This window comes from Cajanus cajan, chromosome 9, assembly GCF_000230855.2.
Source record: "Cajanus cajan strain Asha chromosome 9, NIPB_CcT2T_4, whole genome shotgun sequence".
In the NCBI taxonomy this organism is placed as follows: domain Eukaryota; kingdom Viridiplantae; phylum Streptophyta; class Magnoliopsida; order Fabales; family Fabaceae; genus Cajanus; species Cajanus cajan.
Window position 1 is genome coordinate 11,778,064 of NC_138525.1, and position 16,399 is coordinate 11,794,462.

Sequence of the window (16,399 nt, forward strand, 5' to 3'; positions counted from 1 at the left end):
TAGCTTGGAGTAGAGGTGATCGTTGTGAGACGGGGAGTTTGAGCCTCGTGTTAGAGTTACCATTTTGGGTAACGGTTTTGTCTGTACTTGACCGACACTAGGGAATATTTTTGGATGACTGTACATATATGGTGTTTTATTTTGTATACAGAAACTTAGTTATTTTGATCCTTATATTTATGCCTGTATGATATGTGTTATCTAGTTTTATATTCTCTTAGTTAACTAGTTGTAGTGCGATTCCACTAAGTATAGAGACCATGACGAGTCGTTATAAATTTTATTTATATTTTAATATAAAAATTAAAAATACTTATTTATATATATAGATTTAGAAAGAGTATCAACATATCCATTAAGAAAAAAATTAACATTACACTAAAACTGTAAAATAGTAATTAAACTAAAATCCAAAAAATTGCTAAGATATAAAAAAAAATGATAAGGAAATACAGGATTAATGACAGTGACAATTAATGCATTAAAAATCACATTATGGCCGGTCTCCAAGGCTCCAAATCCCAAAAATATTTTAAAAAAAGTAATTACGCAAAGAAAGACTAGGTCACTCTCGCTCTTAAGTCTAAACTACTTCTTACAAACTCTTCAAGAGGTTTAAGTTTAACTGCTCCACCACCTCAATTTCAATTTCCCTTCATTTCTCTTCACACCAAACACAAACCACTTCACTCTTTCTTTGACCCGCATTTCGCTCTTCTTCTGAATCTGATGCGACCTTAAAACCTGAATCGGAAATGAGAGGACCCTCTCCGACCACCGTGGAGCCGCGCCACCGTTCCTCTGCTTCATTCAGGTTTTGCTTCTGCTTCCTAGTTACTTGATCCTACTTCCAGTGGAATTTTCTAATTTTCTGATTTTTTACTAATTTGCTATTTTTTGATGATATGTGATAGATTTTACGTCTATTTTAGGCTCTTCAGTTTCGGAGAATGTCCTTGTTTCTGGATATCGATATCAATTGCGAGCGAGGCTCGCCTTTATTTCTACAAATAGTACCGAAACTTCTGCTGTTAAAATTTGTGCTCCGGAAAATTATTTGTGCCATGTCAGAGAAGCGATTTTCCGATGTCATAATTAAGAATTTGTGTGACGCGTTGATAGGATCTTACTATATTATCAATGTAATACGAGTTTTATAATGCACGGGCATTGTTGTCTAATTCTTTGAGAATTGTTATTTTTATTTATTTTTTTTATTTTATATTCGTTGTATTAGTGAGTAATGATGAGGAAGTCTTTTTTTTTTAAATTTATTTTATAATCTTGTTTTTTATGTCAAATATCCACTAATTTTATTGATGATTAATTTTAGTCGGAAACCTGATTGATTATTTTTAGTGGGAGGCTTGCACCTCCCTAACCAAATTTTCAAGACTTTGCTTAAGAAGACCTTATTTAATATCATTTTGACTAATGATTTGTTTGACAGTTTATTTTATTTTATTTTTTCAGTTCTTTCATACATGCTTGTATATAGTTTATTTGTATTTGTTGATGATGACTACAATTCAACATCCTTCATAAAGCTTAATTCCTTGTTTCTTTTTGAACTTGGATCCTGACTCATATTTATGAAATACTGATTTTTTTTCTTCTTCTCTTTTTGGTGCAGTGAAGATACTAGCAAGAGAAGGTCTCAAAGAAGTAAAGATTTTAAAGATGTTGAAAAGGCGTTGCATATTCCATTCCAAGATAGGGGTGTAACTTGCAAGCCAAATTGGAAGTTAGTTTTGGTTATTGTTATATTGGGTACCTTAGTTACAATTTTCCATCCTCCAGCTGTTTATAATACTGATCATCTATCAAACTCTATTTCGCGGTACGCCTATTTGTCTTTTGCCATGCTTTCACATGTTCCGTTATGATTTTTGAGTTTTGGTAGTTATCATACATTCATATTAGTTTCATTTCTGGTTTTTGCTTTTCTGGAAAATGAAGTTTGCTCATGGATTCCTTCTCCAACTGCAATATGCATCAATGCCTTCTTATAATGGAGAATTAATTTACAATTATTAATTTGTATCTGTGTATGTATACTTCAAAGCATGTTTCCTTTTGAAGATCATGTCTTGTCTTCTCTTCTTGGCAATTTATTTGTTCAAATTGTAAACAGGGATCTCTATATAATTACATTTTTCTTTGTCTTGTTAATTTTTTTTGCAGGCCAACTTTTATAAGTAACTGGAAAGGAGTGTTTGATGGAATTGATTCGCGTTATGAATCATTTCTAAATATTGAGTGGGACCAAATATCTAATGTTCTTGAAAATTTGAAGGATAAGGACACATATCAGGGTGTTGGCTTATTAAACTTCAATGACAGTGAGATTGACCACTGGAAGCAGCTGGTGCCAGAAGCAGAGCATGTAGTGCTTCACCTGAACTATGCTTCAAATAACATTACTTGGGAAGTCCTTTATCCAGAATGGATAGACGAAGAAGAAGAATATGAGTTTCCTGTTTGTCCAACACTACCTAGGATTCAGGTTCCAGGAAAGCCACGGCTTGATCTTATTGCTGTCAAGCTTCCTTGTGACAAGTCAGGGCGCTGGTCAAGAGATGTAGCTCGTTTACACCTGCAGATTGAAGCTGCAAGACTCGCTGCCTCTTCCAAAGGATATCAACCGGTGCATGTGCTTTTGGTCACTGATTGCTTCCCAATCCCAAATCTCTTTACTTGCAAGGAACTTATACAACGTGACGGGAGCGCCTGGCTTTATGAACCTAACCTGAATACACTGAGAGAGAAACTGCAGCTGCCAATTGGTTCGTGTGAACTAGCAGTTCCTTTGAAGGCTAAAGGTCAGGTTCAAATAAACGCATGTTTCTATGCTATGTTCTTTTTTCGTTCTTGCTCCTTGTTCTTTCTCCTTCCCCCAAAATATTGTTTTTGTCTTGTTCTTAAAGCAATTCTCAGTTGAAGTTCTATATGTAATTGCACTAATTTTCTTCTATTAAACAAAAAAAGAAAATAAAAAGTCAGCCAAGGAGCATGATGTACCAATACATGAAACCAGGTTTGCCGTTAATGTTTTGTTTGAAAGACTAAGGGTGATTTTGGTTACCCGTTTAAAAGTATTGGAATGTGTGTTTTTACTTTTCAAGGCTTGAAATGCAAAAACAACAAAGCTATTGCTTTGAAGTAAAAGTGGGTTGAGTTGAACTCAACTTTTATCCAAACACACTAACTTACTTCAAGTAATACACTTGTTATTCATAAAATAAATACCAAAGATTAAAAAGTCAAGGTGTCCACAGATATGTTGCTTAATGTCATCTGGTGTTTAACCGTGTGAACTTTTAAATTAACGGAATCCTATCTTCAGGTGTTTAACTTTAACCATATAAATCATGCTTTAGGTTATTATTTCTTAATCTTGATATGTTCCAGAAATCTCATGTGGCTTCTGAAAGTACATTATTCCATTACCTTTTAAGTTTCATGATGTATAAAGTTAACTGGATATGTTGATCAGGGACTAACTGTATTCTTTTAACAGAGAATTTTTATTCAGAAAGGCCACACAAGGAAGCTTATGCAACCATCCTGCACTCTGCTCAATTGTACGTTTGTGGAGCCATTACTGCAGCTCAAAGTATTCGCATGACTGGTTCAACACGGGATCTTGTGATTCTTGTTGATGAAACAATTAGTGACTATCATAGAGGGGGCTTGGAGGCTGCTGGATGGAAGATCCATACAATCCAAAGAATCAGGAATCCAAATGCAGAACCAGAAGCATATAACGAGTGGAACTACAGCAAATTTCGTCTCTGGCAGCTAACAGATTATGATAAAATCATTTTCATAGATGCCGACCTTCTTATACTTAGAAATATCGATTTCCTTTTTGAGATGAACGAAATATCTGCCATAGGAAACAATGCTACGCTGTTCAACTCGGGTGTAATGGTGATTGAACCATCAAATTGTACGTTTCAACTGCTCATGGATCACATCAACGATATTGTCTCCTACAATGGTGGGGACCAGGGGTATCTGAATGAAATCTTCACCTGGTGGCACCGGATTCCAAAACATATGAACTTCTTGAAGCACTTCTGGGAAGGTGATGAGGAAGAGAAAAAAGAGATGAAAACTCGTCTCTTCGGAGCTGATCCACCAATCCTTTATGTCATCCATTACCTGGGTAATAAACCATGGCTTTGCTTCCGAGACTATGACTGCAACTGGAACGTGGACACTCTGCAGGAGTTTGCAAGCAATGTGGCTCACGCAAGATGGTGGAAGGTGCATGATGCAATGCCAGAAAACTTGCAGAAGTTCTGTTTGCTTAGGTCCAAGCAGAAGGCTGCATTAGAGTGGGATCGTAGACAAGCAGAAAAAGGAAACTACAGTGATGGTCACTGGAAAATTAAGATAAAAGACCCACGATTGGAAACGTGCTTTGAGGATTTCTGTTTCTGGGAGAGCATGTTGTGGCATTGGGGTGAGAAGAATTGGACAGATAATTCTACTGTTAACAATTCACCACCTGTTATCAAAACCGAATCTCTCTCTTCTTTATGAGTTTACTTCTCTTCATACTTCCATATTTTACTGTAGATTCTACAGGTTTGCACAATGTGTCTCTTATTACTCTCGTCTATAAGAAAAATGATGGCTAGATTTTATTTAGTCCCAAAGTATTGTTTAGTAGTTGTCATAATTATTCTTTTTCAAAGGATTATAACTTAAAACCATGTGTGAACCTTAGTACCTTTTATATACTTTAACTTTTGTAACTAATGAATGATTTCGTTAATATTTATTTAAATATCTTTTCAGTTTTCACGCGCCGTTTTTGCTGTATTTTCTAATTTTTATGCTGCAACTAATTAGGCATGTACTATTATTACATAAGAAAAAAAAGGCATGAATTGGATATTGTCTTTGTTATCTTATATTTTGGGCGGGAAGTATGTTGTAGTTGATGGTTGGTACTTGGTAAGTGGTAACTACGGTTATGTACCGATTACTAAGATCAACTCCGAAGTTGTTTGTCTTGTTCTTAAATTTTAGAGTAAGTTCTAATGAGTTTTACCGCTGAGTAATTAACCTTACTGGCTTGTTTGATTTAAGAAAGAAAATAGAAGGGAAGAAGTGAAAGAAACAAAAATGAGTAGAAAATTATATTACTTTTAAGTAATTTGGTGGAAGAGAAAATAAAGAAAAAAAAGGTAACAAATTTATCTTGTCTTGTTTGATTGTTTAGAAAATAGGAGGAAAGAAAATATATGTATAAGTACTAGAAAAAAAAAGTTAAATTGTAGTTTTAATTTTTTCATTTTTGTTAATATGCAATTCTTGTCTTTTTATTTTAGAATAGAGAAATTTAATTCTCTATTTATAAAAATACGAAATTTTAATTATACTATTAATTTGATGTTTGTTGATAGTTAAATTTTGAGGCTGTTCAATGATTTATTATCACTTAAGTGATGTGATATTTAATGATATAATATATAAAGATAAAAATTTAAAAGTTACATACTAAAAACTTTGTTTGCATATATTTTAATGAGTAATTATTTTTTATTTTATTATAAATCTTATTTGTATTTTTTATATATGTTTTTATCTCTAAATATTATATTACTAAATGTCACATTAATTAAATATGAATAAATATTAAAACTTAATGATTAATAGATGTTAATTTGATGGGAGTACCAATATTTCTTATTTTAAAAATGGAGACTATATGTCTCTACTTTCAAATAGAAAGATCATAATTGTAGATTAACAAAAATAGAAAGACTAAAATTATAATAAAAAGAATGGTAAAACAATGATAATGTGATATTTTATAACCCGTTCATATAATTTCATCATTTGTGTCCAATCAAGTGAATTTAAAAAATAAAGGGCTCCACACATAATGGTAGTGACACTAAGTAGTGGAGACAATTTTTTTTTCAAACTCTTTTATATATGATTAGCTTACAATTCCATTACATATTAAATTGGAAATATTTACTACTACGTGCGTAACTACTTACTTTTTACATATATATATTACAATATTTACAGATTAGGCTGGTACAAATTTACAATAGGGTTAACGTGGTTTGTGGGAGGTAAATACAAAATAACGACTATAGGACCATCGATCACAGTAGAAACTTCTTGATTTGGAGAGAATGTGAAAGATGACACTGCCACTCCGTTAAAGGTGACCGAGTTTGCTAAAGCATCTACACTCCACGTAGTGCCAGAGAATACCGCGGATATCACTGAAGGAAAAGGAGCCAGAATCACTAGAAAATCCATCTATATTTATTTATTTTTAAAATTAATTACATATTTTACACAAGAAACACAAGGAGTGAGAATAATTATCCAATAAATATCAACAATTGCATAATATGCATAAAAATATTTAATACTAATAAATATATATTAATTTTTCTTGATATAAAAATTTGAATTATATTTGTAGTGACTAGTCATGATAAATGAGAATTATAATAACAAATAATTAAAGGTTATTTCACCTTAAATCTTTCTTTGTTATCACATATAATATTATTAATAAAATACTTATGTTTTCAATCTATAAATATATATATATATATATATATATATATATATATATATATGCGTATAATATTGGGAATAATTAATATGTATATAATTAGACATTACAAGGTCAATTTGTCTTGATTTAACGTATTAATCAGGTCAGGCTAGACCAATAAAAATTAGGCTAGGAAGGTGTTGAGTCTATTTGGTTTGACGATTTTTTCCCCTATTAAATTACATGTAAATTTTATTAAAAATAAATAGTTGAATTTTAATAATTTTTTTAAAATAACAATAGATAATATTTAATGATTCAAAAATTATTTTAAATATTTAATAATTAAAAAAATAAAATATTGATAAATTATATATCAATTTTTTATAGATAAAAAAATATGGGAGAAAGAATAGAAAAAAAAAAGAAGAACAAGAAATAAACAAGTGAAAGATGAATAGAAAAAGAAAGAGAAAATAATAGAGAAAGAAAGAAAAGAGAGAAAGTGAGACAAAAGAGAAGATGAGAGAAGAAAAAAAGGCTTTAGGAGAGAGGAAAAAAAATAAAGAAAGAGGAGAAATATAAGAGAAAAAAAATCGTACAATTTTGATGAAATTATTAGATTAGTGAATTATATATAAATTCTATTAAGTAGTCTAACAAAATCTATTATTTAAAACAATCCATTGAAATATTTATATTTTTTTAATAACAATAAACTTTTTTCAAATGAAAAAAAAAATCTTAGTTAAACACTATTAAATTTTAATGTACTTCTAAAAAATCATTATTGTCTTAATTGAATATTATTAAATTTTGATGTATTCTTAATTTTTTTTATTATCTTAATTAAATAATTCATGACTTTTTTATATTAATTTTTTTAATCAAATACCACAATATTTTTTATAATAAAAAAATCTTTTAAAATACAACATCCCTAATTCAATACATCCTCTAAAATTCTTTTTTTTTTTTTGTTGAAAATTTCTGTCCAAATTACAAAAACAACCTTGAAGGTACCACTAAACTTGCAGATGAATTTCCATGAGGTTGCTTTAGTCTAATTAATAGTTTGTAATGTGTCCTAAATATAAATTAAAAAACTAAAAAGTATACATAAGGAAAAAAAATGCATCATAGTATGCGTGAATCTGAATCTGTTTTTAATATGATTGGCGGGTTTGAGCCCCGCGATTGATTGCGATTATTGCGTATGTATAAAGTATCTTTATGATTTTTCAAATAAAAATGTGAGGCAGAAAGTGTGAGAAAACACACATAAAGTAAATAGAATGGAGATCCATTTTGGCCTAATCAATGTTCACTGATTGGATAGTGTCACGAAATATCTTAATTATTATTAAATCCAAAAGCAAGTCTTCAGTAGAATTAGAAGATAATTTAATTAGTAAATTTAAAAATATTGGATAAAGTAATAATTAAATTAGTTTATAAATAAGAAGTTATAAGGTAGATTAGATGATGTAGGAAAAGAGACTTAAAGTTAAAATTACAAGGAGAGAGTGGATTTTAATCTTTCCCTTGACATAACTCATAATTACTAACATTTATTGATCAAAGTAATTAATTTATAAATACTTTAAAATAAATAATATATTCACTAATAATATTAAGATGTATTTTTACTTTATCATTTAATCGCAAGCTATAATAAATATAATAAATTTATTGACTTTTCTGATAATCAAAGTCATGTAAATAATAATTGTTTTCATTAATTTACCATATAATTTTCCTAATTATGAGCACATAAAATTATACAAATAAAAATATAATTAGAGTTTCAAATAATAAAAATATTTTTTTAATTCTTATAATTTCACTTATTTTATCTTTTAATTTTTATAATTTAAAATAGATTTTTTTAAGTCTCTCTCTATATATTTTTTAATTTTTGGAAAGATATCATTTCTCAAGCTAACTACAAATAATAGCTTTTACATTTTTCATTTATTTGAGCTGAATCTGATTGTATTGATATAAGTGCGTATTTTGTCCAAACATGCTTCACAAGTTAATGAAATGTTTTTTCTAAATAGCGCCAGGTCCCCCCCCCCCCCCCCCCCCTCAAAAATAGCTTTTAGTCAAACACTTTCTTTTTTTCTTTCTTTCCTAAAATATCTAATGTCGATAGGAGTGACTAATATCTTCGTTACGAGGGAAACACCTCAAAGGATGGGATAACTGGCTCCAAGATTTAACGCGACTGCATACACAAGGCAAGATTCAAACTCCTGATTTTGCTTAAGCGTGGATTAACCCCTACTACTAAACCACGCTTGGGGTTTAGTCAAACACATTTGCATACAAGTCAAATAAATTAAAAGATAATTTAATTATTTGTTAGTTGACTTGACTGGTTTGATGACCTTATCTACTTCAGAATATTTAACTGACCATATTATTATTAGCATATACGAGTTCCTACTTTTGCAACCTCTATCCAACTTTGTCCCTTTTTACCCTTTAAATTAGATCATGTAAATCAAGCTGACAAATGTAACCCAAAAATACTACTAACACACATTTTAACACACTTTTTTAACATCCTTTCTAACATTTGTTTTTCTTATCTAAAATTTATTTAAAATCATAAATTTTAGGAGTCTCTTATAAAATGTTGGTTCATTTACACCTACTTTATTTTTTAAAAAGTAAATTAATAATTTATTACTACAATTTTTTCATAAAATACACTCGGATGTATATTACTAACTTACTTATTTTAAAAAGTAAATAAATGTAAATTAGTATTTGTTTGTGTTGATTTGTAAACATGCCCCACCTTTTTTTTATATAGAAGAAATATGTTAAGAAGTTATAATTATAGCATTAATTAAAATGCAATCAAATGTATCTTGCTAATCCACTCCTAAAAAAAAATGTAAGTTAAAAATTTTCTTATTAAAATTTATGATTGTCATTGTCAAACAATGATAACTAAAGTGTAAAAAAGAGGTGTTAGATTCTATAACTATCATTTCTCAAAGAATAAATTACTTGCTTATTCCATATTTCTTTCTGCGTGTCTCCACCCATATTTATTATCTTCATCGCTTCATGCATTTGGGTTATACTCTATGCGATTCAGATCTTGAGGCAGGGACACACGCACCTTTTTGTTAAAGCAAACTCACGACTCACGTGCCTCTCCCATCTCTTAACAAAACACAATTAATATAATTCTCTTCATTTTGCCTCAGATAAAAAGGTTGTCTTTTTGAGAGAGAGGAGGGTTGGAATCAGCCTTTAGTATATATATGTTGTTGTAGCTAATAAAAAAGACAAAGGATTTGTGAGAGAATGGAGAAAGAGGGTGTTGTTGGAGTTTTTGGGGTTATGGGTAGGTGTTGGTTAGTTGGAGTCATAATTGTAGTGGGGTGTACCACCTTGTTTGGCAGTGTTGGAGTAGAAGGGTATCCAGATGAGGATTTGGTGGTGAAATTGCCTGGTCAACCTAAGGTTGGGTTTAAGCAGTTTGCTGGGTATGTTGATGTTGATGTCAAGCATGGAAGGAGCCTCTTCTACTATTTTGTGGAAGCTGAAAAAGACCCTCACAAGAAGCCCCTCACCCTTTGGCTCAATGGAGGTTGGTTATGGTTATGGTTATGAACTTATGTTAGTTACCCTTTACTACTCTAGTACTCTTGTTCAATTAGCTTATCATATCCACTTGCAAATTTTCAAAACCTGCATTGTTCCATTCATCACACTCATGGCCCTTTGCCCCCACTTTCTAGCTTCTTGTGGGGGCTGAGTTGGTTTAAAGTTTAAGTGAATCATGATGTGGGTGTTCATAATGAAGTCAATTTTTGTTGTTTCTTTCCAATTTTCTTTGGTCATATTCTTCACTCTTCGGTGCCTTGTCAAAATTTCTAGTTTGGTTTGTTTAGTGTATGTTTGGTTCTACATGCACGACCAAATTTAGACAAGAATTACATTAAAATTGAAGCAATTAATAGCAACTAATTGTTGCTTCCACGGATCCACATTCAACCAAAATTAAAATTGATGTTAATTCAAACATGTACTCAGTCCGAGTCTCTATGAGGAATAATTTGTTCATGCTTTTTGTTAATTTATTAATTTTGTGTTTTTATTCTTTTTAGGCTAGCCGTTGGTTGTTTTGATTCCTTTTTCCGTTCTTTTTATGTAAAGCCAAGGAAGGTGTCATTGATTTGTCTTTGTCCACTCAAGTTCTCTGTTGTCTTTTTACTAAACAGAAAGTCCTGTTTGCTTCCACAGTTCCACTGTTACTCTCTTTTCACAGATCCTGCTGCTAAAAAACGTGAAATGACTCTGGTTTCTGCAGTATCTACACTTTTTAAAGCCTATAATAGCAGCTACATCAAACCATCCAATAGAGATTCCTCTTTCATGATGTGTCACTCCATCACATACCATACAGTAAAATTTACTTTTAAATTTTAATGCCAATTATTGAAAAAAAAATCCGTTCTCTAGTCTAATAAGGAAAATTATGAGAAATTGTAATTCAAATGTTGGTCATGTTCACATGAGACAAGATAGTACTTAGTACTTTAATATTGTTTCTTTGTTATAACTTATAATGCTGTCTCAAGCATGACCTTATATTTTAATTTATATTAGTAATTAGTAATAACAGTGTAAGCTCAGAAAATTGAAGTTGCCATGTTTAGCTGTGATTCGGAAATCTTAGAACAAGTTCCATTTTTTAAGGTCCTGGATGTTCCTCAATTGGAGGAGGTGCTTTTACTGAATTGGGACCCTTTTATCCCAAAGGTGATGGACGTGGTCTCAGAAGAAATTCGATGTCTTGGAATAAAGGTTTGAAACATAGAACACTAGTATTTGACTTAAATTGTTACCCCTTTTGATATTGAAGATTTTTGGTGTACACTGATTCTTGACATTGTGTCAACTTTTTTTTAGCATCCAACCTCCTTTTTGTGGAGTCTCCCGCTGGAGTTGGTTGGTCATACTCAAATACATCTTCAGATTATAACACTGGAGATGCCGCCACTGGTAAGAAAATTGGCCTATTCTCATTTTTGTCATCTTCAGCTACCATGGTTCTATACTTTAATGTTTCAGATTTTTATTTGACTTTATTAGGTTCTATTTGATTAGAAATAGTAGAGAAACAAAATCATTTCATGATTCATCCCCTGCCCCCCAGTCTTCCTCTGTGTTCACCTAAAGCTGGGAATGTGGTAATTAATTTATATAATTATCTAAATAAAATTTCACCTAATACAAAGTATTAAAGATTAGAAAAAAACTTTCATACAGTACTATAAGTGTGTTGTTGGGGCTATTATCCTATTAGAATTGAAGTTTTACTTTGATCATATTGTACATTCCATTAAATGTAAAAACATTAAAAAGGAAAATTTAAATTTTGATCGGAAAACAACACCAAACAGTATCTATAATATTATATCTGAGTTTTGTCTTAAAAGAAGATATACTTTATAAGAATCAAGCTGGGTGTATGAAATGAAAAAGTGCTTTAGGTATTGTTTGTGGATTTTAAGGTATCTCTCAAGCAGCAAAAAGCCTTGGCTGATAATTGTAGAGAAAGAATGTTGTGGTATAAATACCAGAACAGGTATATGAACATATTGGGAATAGAATTGAAAATAGAAAGAAATGATATACGAGTATCACTTGATACGAAAAAAGTTATAGAATCTCACCATAAAAGGTTTGGCCTTGTGGGGAAAAGACCAACACAGCTCCCAATACCCCAATAAATCTATGAACAGAGAGGTAGAAGACAAATAAAATTTCCAAAATGATAATAATTAATAAAAAGGACCTTGATATAAAAGATCTTTTGGAAAAGTGACAGTGTAAACGCATGCATTTCTTTTGTGGCAGCCAATGATATGTATTTGTTCATGCTGAAATGGTACGAGAAGTTTCCATCATACCGAACAAGAGAGCTGTTTCTCACTGGAGAAAGCTATGCAGGTTCGGTCACTAATTATCAAATCCAATTTTACAACTTGTTCAATTTCGTAATGAAAATCTTGTGTTTGAAAACATTCTATAATTTTTAGCTGACGTGATTCAATTAGATTACAGTTTTAATACTATTATTTATGCAAATGTTAATAAACTATGACATCGTCTCTAGCTAGAGGGGACATGCTGTAATATTATAACACCAACTATTTTTATATTTTTCATGACGTACATTTTATTTCCTCTGAGCCCTGATCTCATTTTTATATTCGGTTTCTTATTAATTAATAACCTCTATAATGTCACACAGGACACTATATACCACAATTAACTAATGCTTTATTGGACCACAATGCTCGTTCCACTGGTTTCAAATTCAATATTAAAGGAGTTGCTGTAAGATCCCATTAAGTTTTTATTTGTGTTTCAATTAGATTAGTCTCAGTTATCTATCTTACTGATATTATATTTTTATTAGATTGGAAACCCACTTTTGAGACTTGATCGGGATGCACCTGCAACATATGAATACTTCTGGTCACATGGAATGATTTCTGATGAAATTGGCCTTGCCATTATGAATGATTGTGATTTTGATGATTATGTGTATGCAAGTCCTCACAATGTTTCTCATTCCTGCAACAATGCCATATATGAAGCAAATCTCATTGTTGGTGACTACATAAACAGCTATGATGTAATACTAGATGTTTGTTATCCATCCTTAATGGAACAAGAACTTAGATTGAAAAGGATGGTAAACCTCTTCCAATTTTGTTGTTTGATGCATTAACTTCATCGTTTTTTAATCAATTTATATGCTAATTGCCTTTGCTTGAACGCAGGCAACTAAAATAAGTGTTGGTGTAGATGTGTGTATGACTCTAGAAAGACGTTTTTACTTCAATCTCCCTGAGGTTCAGAAGGCTCTCCATGCAAACCGTACAAATCTTCCTTATAGCTGGTCCATGTGTAGTCGGTAAGTAAAACATATACTTTAGAATAATAACTTTGAATTTTTTAATCCTTTGTGAACCAGCAGAATCACGAATTCCTATAACTTGATTAATTGAATACTAAATATTGTATTAGATTTATTGGTTTATATAGTGTTTTTTTATCATTATTATAAGTATTTGGACCCACGTAAGTTGTGTTGGGTTTAATGTGGGTCTTATGATGGGAATTTAGAGGGTGAGTAGGCTAAGAAAAACCCCTAGATAAAGTTTATAAGTGTTGTTTATGGTATTTATCGATTAGAATTGAAATTTAATCTTTCATATATTTGCATTAAAAAATTTGTGAATTATTATCAAGATAAAATTAAAATTCTAATTGAATAATAATGTAAATAACATCTAAGAAACTTTATCTGAACTTTTTTTTTTTTTCTGAATTATTAAGGTCGGTCTAATAATAAAGGGATAGAGTTAGAGTTGTATATATTAAATCTTATATTCGAATGCTATTGTGATCGTAATTTCTATGAATAAAAAATTGATTTTTTTATTAGTATTTATTCTCGTTCCGTACATGATATTTTTTTGTTATTAAGTTGCTGTAAGCACATATACTTTGTATTGGGTTGTGGTAATTTTTATTATCAACTTTCGCATGTCAAGGATTTAGGCTATACATATATATTCTGTGTTTATTTGGTTTAAACTAACAAACAAGTAATACCACTAGCTGAGATGCATGGAATCTTGAAACTTTGCAGTCAAGTTAATAAATGGTGAATTGAAATGGTTTTCTGAGCACACTTATCAAAGGGCATTCCATTTCATTATATTCTTGCCGTACATTTTTGGCTAGTCAACTTAAGTGCTTACTTAGAAATTTATCGAAATTGAGTCATATACTTCCCATTTTTCAAAATCTATGTTTGATGTTATACGATCACATTTTTTTGTTGTTGTTGCAGTGATCTAAACTATAGCGACACTGATGGTAACATCAACATTCTCCCAATTCTCAAGAGGATAATCCAAAACCATATCCCAGTATGGGTTTTCAGGTATGTGCAGGAGATTAAAGTATTTACAGGTCGGTTTAAGTTGGTTTCATCAAACCCATCTTGTTAAAAGTAGTTTGAATTGAGTTAAATTTGTGTAAATTTTCTATCAAATCCGAATCGAATCAACCCATATTTGGGTTAGTATGAGTCGGGTCATCCATATGAAAATTTAAAAATATTTTTAAAGAAACACCAACACAAACAAATACTAAACATTCATTCACCCCTAATTATAAATTTATAAGTGAGAATAAAAACCCCATTAATTTATATTCTTTTAGTCATCTAGGTTATATTAGAAAATAAAAACAAATGTATGAACTATGTTAAAATAAGATCCTATGACTTCACTTTTTTTGTTCTTTTTTTTGTCTCTAATTATTTAATGTTAACAGCGGAGATCAAGATTCCGTTGTGCCATTATTGGGATCTCGAACTCTCATTCGTGAGTTAGCTCATGAATTGAAATTCAAGATTACAGTCCCATATGGTGCTTGGTTCCACAAAGGGCAGGTACCTGAAAATTTTCAACACTTTTAGCATTTTTTTAATTGCATTGAAGTTGTCATTAATGTAGCTTATGATATTGCAATTTGAATGAAGAGAATTTTGCTAGCTAATTAAGTAACAATTTGATGTTGAATGGTGGCATATATATATATATATAGGTTGGAGGTTGGGTAACTGAGTATGGAAATTTGTTGACCTTTGCGACTGTAAGGGGAGCTGCACACATGGTACCTTATGCACAACCTTCAAGAGCACTGCACCTATTCAGTTCATTTGTGCATGGCAGGAGGTTGCCCAACACAACACGTCCTTCAATTGATTAATAAGGATGATAGTTATGGTCCAATTAGTCTCTATTTGATATGGTTTGTAGTCAAAATTTTTAATTTACTAAAAAAATTAATAATATTCGACTACTTAATGATAGTCCCTTACCATGCATGTAATATTTTTTTTTTCTTTTCGTGCTAATTGCACCGATCGAACCCCATTCAGCATGATACGGGGTCCAAGCCACGCAAGAAAAGGGATCGATCTAAACATATGTATTACCTAGACCTAGTACAAGGGTTGGGTTTATGGAACAAGTAATCTAAGGAGATTTGATGGGCTACACAAATGTTCCACGAGGCTTATGTTTGCACCTCATTTTTGCTCTTCGCACGGCCTCAATTTTTTTTTTTTTTTTTTTACAAAAAGATCCTTTGCTTAAACTACTTTACATTGTTTATGACATTTTTTTTTAATTTATGGATATGGTATACGCAATATTTTAAAGTTAAAAATTAAATATTAATCTGTATTTGCAGAGCATTACTTTTATTGATTAAACATTATTTTGTTGCTTTTAGCATTATTTATAACTAAGCATTATAAACATATTTCATTATATGACTATATTCAATGAGAACTAATTGAATCATCATCTAAATTTAATTGAACTTCACCTACAAATGATGTTCATCCTAAATCCAAATAATAACAAATGATAGAGAGTGAGTTACATCTCTTAAAGTTTATGGTTAACAATCCTTGATGGTCTCCATTAGCTTGATTCATTAAGCAATATCTTAAAAACATTACTTAAAGATGACATGATGCATGATTACACAAGGATGCAAATGGTCTCACAAAGTTTCACATGAAGTCTCCCACCTTTATAGGTCAGGTCTTATGTTATGATCTGTTACAAAAAATTATAAATGGAGAATAAAATAATTATCAATGAAGTATATTGTATTGTTTTATTGAATAATCAAATGCAACAATTCAACGTCTAGAGCATGGTCTCTGAAGGAATATTACACTAGATAAACAAACATGACAATATAAGTAGAATAACAGAAGATATGAGA

The 16,399-nt window shown here is 30.8% G+C and overlaps 2 protein-coding genes across 2 annotated transcripts; both read left to right on the forward strand.

The window, feature by feature from the left end:
* Positions 1-548: 548 nt before the first annotated feature.
* Positions 549-4,815, forward strand: LOC109801333 (putative UDP-glucuronate:xylan alpha-glucuronosyltransferase 3). The gene is made up of 4 exons (XM_020362380.3): positions 549-814; positions 1,634-1,840; positions 2,185-2,822; positions 3,521-4,815. The coding sequence occupies exons 1-4, from the start codon at positions 756-758 to the stop codon at positions 4,549-4,551; spliced, it is 1,935 nt and encodes a 644-aa protein (XP_020217969.1). The 5' UTR covers positions 549-755; the 3' UTR covers positions 4,552-4,815.
* Positions 4,816-9,577: 4,762 nt separating this feature from the next.
* Positions 9,578-15,701, forward strand: LOC109801022 (serine carboxypeptidase-like 42). Its single transcript, XM_020361986.3, has 10 exons — positions 9,578-10,154; positions 11,267-11,374; positions 11,480-11,572; positions 12,431-12,523; positions 12,828-12,913; positions 12,996-13,274; positions 13,363-13,496; positions 14,442-14,534; positions 14,930-15,047; positions 15,203-15,701. Exons 1-10 carry the CDS (start codon positions 9,869-9,871, stop codon positions 15,365-15,367), a joined length of 1,455 nt encoding a protein of 484 aa, XP_020217575.1. The 5' UTR covers positions 9,578-9,868; the 3' UTR covers positions 15,368-15,701.
* The last annotated feature ends 698 nt before the right edge of the window (positions 15,702-16,399 follow it).

Bases quoted from the DNA above. Each gene is read 5' to 3' on its own strand.
- LOC109801333 (XM_020362380.3), top strand. From the start codon at position 756: ATGAGAGGACCCTCTCCGACCACCGTGGAGCCGCGCCACCGTTCCTCT. The intron at 815-1,633 runs GTTTTGCTTCTG...TTTTTGGTGCAG, and splicing joins CGTTCCTCTGCTTCATTCAG to TGAAGATACTAGCAAGAGAA. The intron at 2,823-3,520 runs GTCAGGTTCAAA...TTCTTTTAACAG, and splicing joins AGTTCCTTTGAAGGCTAAAG to AGAATTTTTATTCAGAAAGG.
- LOC109801022 (XM_020361986.3), top strand. From the start codon at position 9,869: ATGGAGAAAGAGGGTGTTGTTGGAGTTTTTGGGGTTATGGGTAGGTGT. The intron at 11,375-11,479 runs GTTTGAAACATA...ACTTTTTTTTAG, and splicing joins TTCGATGTCTTGGAATAAAG to CATCCAACCTCCTTTTTGTG. The intron at 12,914-12,995 runs GTAAGATCCCAT...TATTTTTATTAG, and splicing joins TCAATATTAAAGGAGTTGCT to ATTGGAAACCCACTTTTGAG.